We start from the raw sequence: 12,059 nt of genomic DNA on the forward strand, positions 1-12,059 counted from the left end.
CAACATTTTAGGTTGCCGACCCCTGGCCTAAAGTCATAAAGAATGCTATTGGCTCTGAGTGGAACAATCGGTAACACTTTAGTAAGGGGGACATATTATGAGTAACAAAGACTTAATTAAGAGGTATTTGGACACTATAGGGTAGGGGTGTCAAACTCAAATACAGAGTGGGCCAAAATTTTAAACGGAACAAAGCAGCGGGCCAAGGTTGAACAAATTAACCTTTTAATAGGCACCCAAACAAGTTTTGCATTAAATATTGAACAAGCAAAGCTTATACAACTTTAGTGACATGCAAAATCCAGTTTCAAATAATAATAATAATAATTTAAAAAATATCAATGGCATATCAAATAAAATTTAAATAAAAATGTTATGCCTTTTTTTCTATTTAAAATCTTCTGAGGTAAATATAAAACATTTTCCACAGGCTAATAATAAATTTGAAAATAAAATAACAATAATGAATGAACCAAACATTCAAGCCTTGAAGTAGCAAGAGAAAATGCATGAATAAAACGTTAAATATTTGTCAGTTTGTTGGAAGTTTCCTGGAAGATTTAGTGCTGCAAGGGGGTCTGGGTATTTGTTCTGTTGTGTTACGGTGCGAATGTTCACCCGAAATGTGTTTGTCATTCTTGTTTAGTGTGGGTTCACAGTGTGGCGCATATTTGTAACAGTGTTAAAGTTGGTTATACGGCCACCCTCAGTGTGACCTGTATGGCTGTTGACCAAGTATGCCTTGCATTCACTTGTGCGTGTGTGTGTGTGTAAAAGCCACAAATATTATGTGACACGCTGTTAGTATGGAGGAAAAGCGGACGTGACGACAGGTTGTAGAGAACGCTAAAGGCAGTGCCTTAAATGCACGCCCCCAATATAGTTGTCCAGGTGGAAATCGGTAGAAATTCGGGAGAATGGTTGCCCCGGGAGATTTTCGGAAGGGGCACTGAACTTCGGGAGTCTACCGGGAAAATTAGGAGGGTTGGCAAGTATGAGTATTAGCGGTGAATGCGGTGTTACAGCGGCACCGACGCTGTATAACACCGGCGGGCCAGCTCCAATGCTGAATTGATATTGCCTCAAGGGCCAAATTAAATTACAGATTTGGCCCGCGGGCCAGAGTTTGACACTCATGCTAAAGGGGAACATATTGTATGTAACAAAGACTTAATTTAGAGTTACTGTATTAGGGTTAGAGGGTTAGGGTCATGCAGAATAAGGCATCAATGATTACTTAATAATGACTAATTACGAGCCAATATGTTACCAATTTGCATGTTAATAAGCAACTAATTAATGGTGAATATGTTCCCCATAGTTAAGTGTTACCGAACATTTTTCTTCAAAGTTAAAGAGAAAAAAAAATTAATGGAAAAAGAGGTCCTTGACTATGGTGTTTTGTTTTTTTTTCTCTTGAAAGGACTGTGCAGCACGTTACAAAATGTATGACCTTCTCCCCTATAATGAAAACTCCCTTTTGTAAGGGCTTTCATCGAAGTGTACACAATTCCACAGAACATAACTGTAAGTTACGAAAAATGATGGCATGACAATGCTGCTTTAAAGCTTGTGTTAGCTTTTCAGCTATACTATGTACACATGTTAAATCTCACAGATGTGGTGTCCGGTACACACATTTCATTGTAGTTCAAGTCCTTGTAAAATGTCAGGATTCCAACATAATTACACTCAAAGTATATTTGCATATACATTCGCATTTGATGAAAAGGAGAAGCTTATTGTATAAAACATGGAGAGAAACCAACCCCGTTTGCATGGGTTAGTTCAATAATGACTTGAACACACAAACATTTCATTACATTGTTTTCTCATTTGGCTTAGGTCACTTTTAAAACCACAACGCATTTGACATACAGCAAGCGTGGCCCAGCAACACAGCACGGCTTTATGGTCGTCATGGTTCAATACGTTGGAGACGCTTTTAAAGGTAAACTGCACTTCTTTGGCTGTCGTTCACAATCATTATGAAAGACATGAAAATGGATATATATATGTATGTATATATATATATATATTTTTTTAAATGCATTCTAAATATCAAAGAAACGTAAATAAGTAAAGTGAATTATTTTTATATAGCGCTTTTCTCAAGTGACTCAAAGCGCTTTACATTGTGAAAATATATCTAAGTTACATTTAAACCAGTGTGGGTGGCACTGGGAGCAGGTGGGTAAAGTGTCTTGCCCAAGGACAAAACGGTAGTGACTCGGATGATGGAGCGGGGATCGAACCTGGAACCCTCAGGTTGCTGGCATGGCCACTCTACCAACCAAGCTATACCGATTTATATATATTTATTTATATGTATTTATACACATAAATGGGAGCTCCACTATTTTGCCAATAAATAATCATTGAAAAATAGCCAACAATACTCCACTTTCATTTTATGATATGCATATTAACCAAGTATTAGTGACATTGTTATTATAAGCGCTAACGCAGACAAACTATTTATTGCGAAGACATGATCACTACTGTATGTGCCTACGTTTACATCATCAAGTGCTACTTCCTTGCTTCTTTGCTCCCTGTAAGTTTATTGTAAATCATAAATCATGCATCTCACCTGCACAGAAGAAGTCTGAGTAGGTATTCCGACAAGTTGGTACACTTTGACAGCCATTCAGGACCCGAAAATGTCCAATACGACAAGAAAAGACGCTTGGTCCCCATCATCCCGCAACCCTGTTTCTTTGCGAGAATTATGTAACGATCGTCACCTAAATGGGAGTATATGAACATCCTAGCAGTCAGCATCCTAATGACAGCAGACTTTGCACAGTAAGTGATGTTTTATTATGCTTGTTGGCTCTCATAGTCTGCAGTGAGTAATAATCAGTGATGAAGAAAACAAAAAGAAAATGTGATGCGTTTTTTAAAATGGATGCGCCGCATATGCTTAAAATGATCAAAATACGCAAATATTAAATGTTAATAAAAAATGTGCCTGTTACATTACATATATACTTACATCATGTATATAAAACCTTATTGAAGGTATTTGGATTTATTTTTAAAGGCTTTGTATGCGGAATTGCACGGCTCCCATAGGCTCCTTTGTAAGCAAACTTTTGATCGCATTTATATAATATTTAGAATGCAACAGAAATAACGTCCATCATCATGGCTTTCATAATGATTGTGAACAAGAGGCAAAATTCCCCAAAATCTGCAGTTGCCCTTTAAATTAGCCTCACATTCAATTCTATAATACAAGAAACAGTACAAAATACAAAGATACTGAGAATATTAATTTGAAGAGTACCACAAATGTGCATCCATTGCAGCAAGTAGACACACGAGCATAACCCCAACAACATAAGTACACGGACACAAACACACTCAAACGCTGTACAGTACCATATTTTTTTTTCTGACTATAAGGCGCACTTAAAATCCTTTCATTTTCTCAAAAATCGACATTGCGCCTTAATTCTGGTTGTGCTTACCGACCTTGAAACTATTTTATTTGGTACATGGCGCAACGGTAAGTGTGACCAGTAGATGGCAGTCACACATAAAATATAGGTGTGGACTACAGGATGATGCCTGTTCAATTGACGTCAGCGGATTATCCATAAATGGTAAAGGTTTACCCAAAGTGCTTTGCGCGGGTCCGCCACTGTAGTCCGACAATATAGTCCATAAGATCCACCTTCTTTTCCACCTCTTGTTGTGAAGCATGCATCCGTCGCTGCTACCATTTTTAATTTAAAGTAGCGTACAGTTCTAATTTACGGAATAGAAACTATGGTCCAACAAAGATGACGGGGAGAAGACGCTGTTGGGAGTGGAGCCACGTAAATAAAACCGCCGACAAAACCGTCAGAAAGCGGCTTGAAGATGGTCTGTAAAACATAATCTGTGTAACATTTTGACCAAAGAATCACCATTACATGTTGTGTAGACCAGTGTTTTTCAACCTCTAATTTTTCAACTAGTGTGCCGTGAGATAGAGTCTGTTGTGCCGTGGGAGATTATGTAGTTTCATCTATTTGGGGTAAAAATATTTTTTGCAAGGCCCTGCGATGAGCTGGGGACTTGTCCAGAGTGTACTCCGCCTTCCGCTCGATTGTAGCTGAGATAGGCAGCAGTGCCCCCCGCGACCCTAAAGGAAATAAGCCAGTAACTATAATCGGCAAATAATGTGCCGTTGTTGAGTGTCGGCGGTATCTAGAGCTCGGCAGAGTAACCATGTAATACTATTCCATATCAGTAGGTGGCAGCAGGTTGCTAATTGCTTTCAGATGTCGGTAACACGTCGTGTGAGACGACGATGGTTAGTCATGATCACAATATGCAGGCGACAGCGGGAGGCAGCGTGCAGATACATAAGTGTCTAATGCTTAAACCAAAAATAAACAAAAGGTGCCCCTAAGAAAAGGCATTAAAGCTTGAGGGTGGCCTATGCAGAACAAAACTAAAACGGAAATGGCGACAAAGTAAACAAAAACAAAATGCTGGACGACAGCAAAGACTTACAGCGTGTGGGAGCAGCAGACGGCGTCCACAAAGTACATATGTACATGACATGACAATCAACAATGTCCACACAAAAATAGATAGCAACAACTTAAATAGTCTTGATTGCTAAAACAAAGCAGGTGTGGGGAATAGCGCTCAAAGAAGGACATGGAACCGCAGCAGCAAAATACCAAAAAAAGGAAAAGCCACCAAAATAGGAGCGCAAGACAAGAACCAAAACACTATGCACAGGAGCACAAACAAAAAAACTCCAAATAAGTCCCGGCGTGATGTGACAGGTGGTGACAGTACACCTACTTTGAGACAAGAGCTATAGTGATGCATGCTTGGTTATGATTTAAAGTCATATCCAACAATTGCGACAACGACTTTTTACTGTCTACTGAGTTTCATTTGTTAATGATTTCTGCTGGTGGTGTGCCTCTGTATTTTTAAAATAAAAATAAAAAAAGTGCCTTGGCTCAAAAAAGGTTGAAAAACACTGATGTAGACCACAAGGAAGTGTTCTAAAGGTAGAAAAAAAAAACATATGACCCCTTTAATGCGCCTTATACTCCGGTATGCCCTTTGGTCCTAGAAATACGGTATATGACTTTCATTTAATCCTCATGTTTGATCATTCTAGATGTCTTAAGTCTTTGAAATGGTCCCTGTCTGTTGTACAAACCCTGTATCCATATGAGTTGGGAAATTGTGTTAGATGTAAATATAAACGGAATACAATGATTTGCAAATCCTTTTCAACCCATATTCAATTGAATGCACTACAAAGACAAAATATTTGATGTTCAAACTTATAAACTTTGTTGTTTTTTGCAAATAATATTTATCTTAGTATTTCATGGCTGCAACACGTGCCAAAGTAGTTGGGAAAGGGCATGTTCACCACTGTGTTACATCACATTTTCTTCTAACAACACTCAAACGTTTGGGAACTGAGGAAACTAATTGTTGAAGCTTTGAAAGTGGATTTATTTCCCATTCTTGTTTTATGTAGAGCTTCAGTCCGGGGTCTCCGCTGCCGTATTTTACGCTTCATAATGCGCCACAAATTTTCGATGGGAGACATTATTGGACTGCAGGCGGCCCAGGAAAGTACCCGCATTCTTTTTTTACGAAGCCACGCTCTTGTAATACGTGCTTAATGTGGCTTGGCATTGTCTTGCTGAAATAAGCAGGGGCGTCCATGAAAAAGACGGCGCTTAGATGGCAGAATATGTTGTTTCAAAACCTGTATGTACCTTTCAGCATTAATGGTACCGTCACAGATGTGTAAGTTACCCATGCCTTGGGCACTAATACACCCCCATACCATCACAGATGCTGGCTTTTGAACTTTGCATCTATAAAAATCCGGATGCTTATTTTCCTCTTTGTTCCAGAGGACACCACGTCCACAGTTTCCAAATATAATTTGAAATGTGGACTTGTCAGACCACAGAACACTTTACCACTTTGCATCAGTCCATCTTAGATGAGCTCGGGCCCAGCGAAGCCGGCGGCGTTCCTGGGTGTTGTTGATAAATGACATTCGCTTTGCATTGTAGAGTTTTAACTTGCACTTACAGATGTAGCAACCAACTGTAGTTACTGACAGTAGTTTTATGAAGTGTTCCTGAGCCCATGTGGTGATATCCTTTACACACTGATGTCGGTTTTTGATGTAGTACCGCCTGAGGGATCAAAAGTCCGTTATATCATCGCTTACGTGCAGTGATTTCTCCAGATTCTCTGAACCGTTTGATGATTTTTACGGACCGAAGATGGTAAAATCCCTAAATTCCTTGCAATAGCTCGATGAGAAATGTTGTTCTAAAACTGTTCGACATTTTGCTTACAAATTGGTGACCCCTCGCCCCATCCTTGTTTGTGAATTACATAGCATTTCATGGAAGCTGCATTTATACCCAATCATGGCACCCACCTGTTCCCAATTAGCCTGGACACCTGTGGGATGTTCCAAATAAGTGTTTGATGAGCATTTCTCAACTTTATCAGTATTTATTGCCACCTTTCCCAACTTCTTTGTCACGTGTTGCTGGCATGAAATTCTAAAGTTAATGATTATTTGCACAAATAAAAAATGTTTATGAGTTTGAACATCAAATATGTTGTCTTTGTAGCATATTCAACTGAATATGGGTTGAAAATGATTTGCAAATCATTGTATTCCGTTTATATTTACATCTAACACAATTTCCCAACTCATATGGAAACGGGGTTTGTAAAACCATCGGTCCCAACACATCAGACGGTTTCCTCCCCTTCCTTCGCCTTCTCTTCCAGACACAGATCTTCCGTGGCGGTGTTGGTGTGGATGGCGGCACCTCGCTTTGAGTAGAAGGAGAAATGGAACCCGGGTTTGCCGCCTGAGGGCCGGATTTCCCCCATGCCGTTGCTGTAGGAGACAACCAGTCTGCGGTTCTCCTCCGCTGGCGTGGAGCAGGACGCGCCTTTGTCAGCTTTGTTGAGTTGAAGTGTCCCCAGTGAGCCGCCGCTGGGGTCACTGGTGTTATTGTCATGGAGATCGGGTATATTGCCCGTGGCAATGCTGCCGCTTTTCATGTGCGGCGTCTGGCTGTGGGTGTGACGGTACTCCTCGTCGATGTCCTTACCCAGCTTCCACCTCTTCCACTTTTTGAGCATCTCTGACTGCACCTGGGGGAGGATGCGATTACAGAGCAGTAGCCATATGAAGAGGATTAGGAAGATTAAATAAGGCACTCTAATGGATGGATGTCTCGTTCCAAAAAAAAAAAAAACAATTTCTAAGTGCATTGCTCAGTACAGTGGTTCTCAGCCTTTTTTCAGTGATGTACCCCCGTGAACATTTTTTTAATTCAAGTACCCCCTAATCAGAGCAAAACATTTTTGGTTGAAAAAAAGAGATAAAGAAGTAAAATACAGCACTATGTCATCAGTTTCGGATTTATTAAATTGTACAACAGTGCAAAATATTGCTCATTTGTAGTGGTCTTTCTTGAACTATTTGGAAAAAAATCAAGAAAAATAACTAAAAACTTGTTGAAAAATAAACAAGTGATTAAATTATGTATAAAGATTTCTACACATAGAAGTAATCATCAACTTAAAGTGCCCTCTTTGGGGAATGCAATAGAGATCCATCTGGATTCATGAACTTAATTCTAAACATTTCTTCACAAAAAAAGAAATCTTTAACATCAATATTTATGGAACATGTCCACAAAAAATCTAGTCTCAACACTGAATATTGCATTGTTGCATTTCTTTTCACAATTTATGAGCTTACATTCATATTTTGTTGAAACATTATTCAATAAATATATTTATAAAGGATTTTTGACGTGTTGCTATTTTTAGAATATTTTTGAAAAATCTCAGGTACCCCCTTGGCATACCTTTAAGTACCCCCAGGGGTACGCGTACCCCCATTTGAGAACCACTGGCTCAGTAGATTGTCATTGTGTCTGCTCCATTCAGTAAACAAGTATAACAAAAGGAATCTAGAACAGAGGTGTCAAACGTACGGCCCGAGGATGGGATCACGCCCACGGGTGTTACGACGCATGCACACACTGTCATTCCCTCCAGTGCTGGAGCAGCAAGAAGCTCCGCTAAGAGAGCGGCCGGAGCGCCCTGCTCATACCGCGGCCACGCGCTTACACGGCCGCGGGCAAATCTGCGATCAGCGAACCTGGTTCTGATGAACCTCAGCAGTATAAAAACCAATGTAGCAGACGATTCAGCGCCAGAACGTAGTTCTCTGTTCACAGTAAGCTTAGTGTCTCTGACTCTGTGTCTGCTCTCCTTGTTCTGACTTGTTCCTGTCGTTTCCCTGTTCCCGCAGTATTTTCCGTCACCTTAGAAGTGGGCTATGCGTCTCACTTCTCTGGATCTCCCTCTGGACCATGACTGCCCTCGATCCTCGACTTCCCTTGCTTTGGACCCGAACTTCAGGAATCCGCTCTCCAGCCCCACGGACCTCACGCTTGGATCACGGACATCTTTCTGTCCAGGCCGTTTTGGGCAACCAACACACACTAACAACAAACTCTTGGTAAATAGTAACTTGTTAATTTCTGCACATAATCTTACATGCACAGATGTAGCAGCATACATGCTCCACTCACTCATCTAAAGCTCAATAAAGCTTGTTGAGCGAGACTTCCTGTGTTGTGCCGTCTCCTTCCACCTCATTGTACATATCAGCAGGATTAGTTTGCTCTGTATAAAAATGTACCTGATTTTTTTAATGAAAGAAACAGCTGTACTAAATGTGTCCACTGGATGTCGCAATAGCAATTATTTGTGTCTTTGTAGATGAGGCTACAAGAGCACAAAATAAACCAACCACATGTTAGTCCATCAGTCAAGGAAAATGATCAAACTACATAAATAACATACTGTAATTTCATTTTGATGTAATTTTTTTTATCTTGATAGATTGAAAATTAACACAGTTGACTGATGAACATTATCACATAATTTATTCAGAAAATATAAATAACAACAAAGTGTATATACTATTAACCGCAACATGTAAGTATGAAACATTATGATTTGTGCATTTTCAGAATGTTCATGTTCTATTCTTAAACCGAGAAAACAATCTGAAGTTGTCTTTTTGTTTAAATTATCGTGCCGTGATTTTACCAGTTCAGCCCACTTGGGAGTGGATTTTTGTCCACGTGGCCCCCGATCTAAAATGAGTTTGACACCCCTGATCCAGAACAAAGGTTTAAGAGAAAAAAAAAATACAAAAATAAATTGTTGTCAATAATCTGCACCACAAACAGTCAACATGAGCTTGTCCGTCTTACCTCTTTGTTGACAAAGCAGTACAAGATGGCAACCAGCAAGCCCTGCAAAGAAAATATGAACTGTGAGAAAAATCTTGTGTGTGTCTTTTTTTTAGGGATGTTCTTTAAAAACACATTTAGTGAGGAGGCACAAGGGCAGCAACCATATTATTTTGATAAACAACCAGTCATCAATCAATCAATCAATCAATCAATCAAAGTGTATTTATATAGCCCTTAATGACAAGTTTTTCAAAGGGCTACACAAGCCACAACGACATTCTCGGCTCAGATCCCACATCAGGGCAAGAAAAAACTCAAACCAATATACATATACAGTGGGGCAAAAAAACATTTAGTCAGCCACCGATTGTGCAAGTTCTCCCTCTTAAAATGATGACAGAGGTCTGTAATTTTCATCATAGGTACACTTCAACTGTGAGAGACAGAATGTGAAAAAAAAAATCCAGGAATTCACATTGTAGGAATTTTAAAGAATTTATTTGTAAATTTTGGTGAAAAATAAGTATTTGGTCAACTATTCAAAGCTCTCACTGATGGAAGGAGGTTTTGGCTCAAAATCTCACGATACATGGCCCCATTCATTCTTTCCTTAACACGGATCAATCGTCCTGTCCCCTAAGCAGAAAAACTGCCCCAAAGCATGATGTTTCCACCCCCATGCTTAACAGTAGGTGTGGTGTTCATGGGATGAAACTCAGTATTCTTCTTCCTCCAAACACGACGAATTGAGTTTATACCAAAATGGATACATGGATGATACAGCAGAGGATTGGGAGAACGTCATGTGGTCAGATGAAACCAAGATAGAACTTTTTGGTATAAACTCAACTCGTCGTGTTTGGAGGAAGAAGAATACTTTTACAGAATACCACTGTAAATGAAAAGGTAAAATTGTAAAACTGTTTTTTCTTTTTTTGTTATGGTAAAGTTCAATAAAGTTTAAAAATTTTTTTTTTTTTTACAAAATATTACTGTAAATGAAAAGGAAAAATGGTAAAACAGTTTTTTTATGGTAAAAGTTCAATTAAATGAGCTACCAGGTTTTTTTTCACCGTAAAATCTTTTAGTTTTGATAGTGTATTAATTTGTAGGGAAAAACGGTACAAAAAGCCGTGTTTCTGGTTAAAAAACAGAAAGGCAGCTCAGTCACCAGAATTTTACCGTAAAGTCTATTGCTATTTTTACAGTCTATAATTTAATGTAAACTTGTGTTGAAATCATATGTCAAGCATATATTTAAGTTTTTTTTTTAATTCTAACAAAATGTTTTGTAATGTATGACGACGGTGTATAATTTTGTTGCATCATTAGATAGAAATAAAGTTTGAAATACACTACATTACCAAAAGCATTTGGCCACCCATTCAAATGATGAGAATCAGGTGTCCTAATCACTTGGCCCGGTGTATAAAATCAAGCACTTGGGCATGGAGACTGTTTCTACAAACATTTGTAAAAGAATGGGCCGCTCTCAGTGATTTCCAGCGTGGAACTGTCATAGGATGCCACCTGTGCAACACATCCAGTCGTGAAATGTCCTCGTTCCTAAATATTCCAAAGTCAACTTTATTGTAGGAAAAGTGAAGAGTTTGGGAACAACAGCAACTCAGCCACCAAGTGGCAAGCCACGTAAACTGTCAGAGAAGGGTTAGTGGATGCTGAAGTGCATAGTGCAAAGACTTTCTGCACAGTCAGTTGCTACAGAGCTCCAAACTTCATGTGACCTTCCAATTAGCCCACGTACAGTAGGCAGAGAGCTTCATGGAAATGGTTTCCATGGCCGCGCGGCTGCATCTAAGCCAAACATCACCACTCCAATGCAATGCGCGAGATGCAGTGATGTAAAGCATGTCGCCACTGGACTCTAGAGCAGTGGAGACGCGTTCTCTGTAGTGATGAATCACGCTTTTCCATCTTGCAATCTGATGGACCAGTCTGGGTTTGAAGGTTGCCAGGAGAACGCTACACTGCATTGTGCCGAGTGTGAAATTTGGTGGAGGAGGAATTATGGTGTGGGGTTGTTTTTCAGGATTTGGGATTGGCTCCTTAGTTATAGTGAAAGGAACTTAGAAGGCTCCAGGATGCCGAAACATTTTGGACAATTTCATGGGATGGCACTTCAAGGTCATATGTGAGTAAAGGCAGGTGGCCAAATACTTTTGTTTACGCAATACGTGCATTTTTTTTTTCAGGTCAAATTGGAAAGAACAATACATTTAGTGAGAAAATAAAAACACTTTAATATTGCACGTTATTTCACAGGCCACATTCAACGACGTGGCTGGCCAGATCTGTGTTTGACACAGGTGACGTACAGTGTTGCTGCCCATTTTTCTCTTCCTGTCACTCACCGTTGGCGCATGTTTGATGCTGTTGAAAAAACGTGAGCCACGACGTCGAAACTTTTATGGAACAAGTGAATTTGTCTGCAAGAAACTTTATTATTTTTGTCGATAAATCTCGACTTACACCTGGGGATAGGTTGATTGGCAACATTAAATTGGCCCTAGTGTGTGAATGTGAGTGTGAATGTTGTCTATCTATCTGTGTCGGGCCTGCGATGAGGTGGCGACTTGTCCAGGGGGTACCCCCCCCCCCTTCCGTCCGACTGTAGCTGAGATAGGCACCAGCGCCCCCCGCGACCCCAAAGGGAATAAGCGGTAGAAAATGGATGGAATCTTACCACTCCAACACTACACTCAAAATCGTCCAGAAGTAATTGGATCATGAGTACGTTTTCAT

At 39.8% G+C, this 12,059-nt stretch overlaps 1 protein-coding gene across 2 annotated transcripts in view; it reads right to left on the reverse strand.

Annotated features, from left to right (window-relative positions):
* Window positions 1-208: 208 nt before the first annotated feature.
* The window catches only part of gcgrb (glucagon receptor b), a 155,394-nt gene continuing 143,543 nt past the window's right edge, over window positions 209-12,059 (reverse strand). For both annotated transcript variants that reach the window (XM_061880574.1, XM_061880573.1), the window contains exons 13-14: window positions 9,315-9,356; window positions 209-7,170 (exon numbers count right to left, since the gene is read on the reverse strand). In XM_061880574.1, the coding sequence (XP_061736558.1) occupies window positions 6,760-7,170; window positions 9,315-9,356 (453 nt within the window). In that variant the 3' untranslated portion in view covers window positions 209-6,759. The remainder of the gene's footprint in view (window positions 7,171-9,314; window positions 9,357-12,059) is intronic.

This window comes from Nerophis ophidion, linkage group LG20 (assembly GCF_033978795.1).
Source record: "Nerophis ophidion isolate RoL-2023_Sa linkage group LG20, RoL_Noph_v1.0, whole genome shotgun sequence".
NCBI classification, from domain to species: Eukaryota; Metazoa; Chordata; class Actinopteri; order Syngnathiformes; family Syngnathidae; genus Nerophis; species Nerophis ophidion.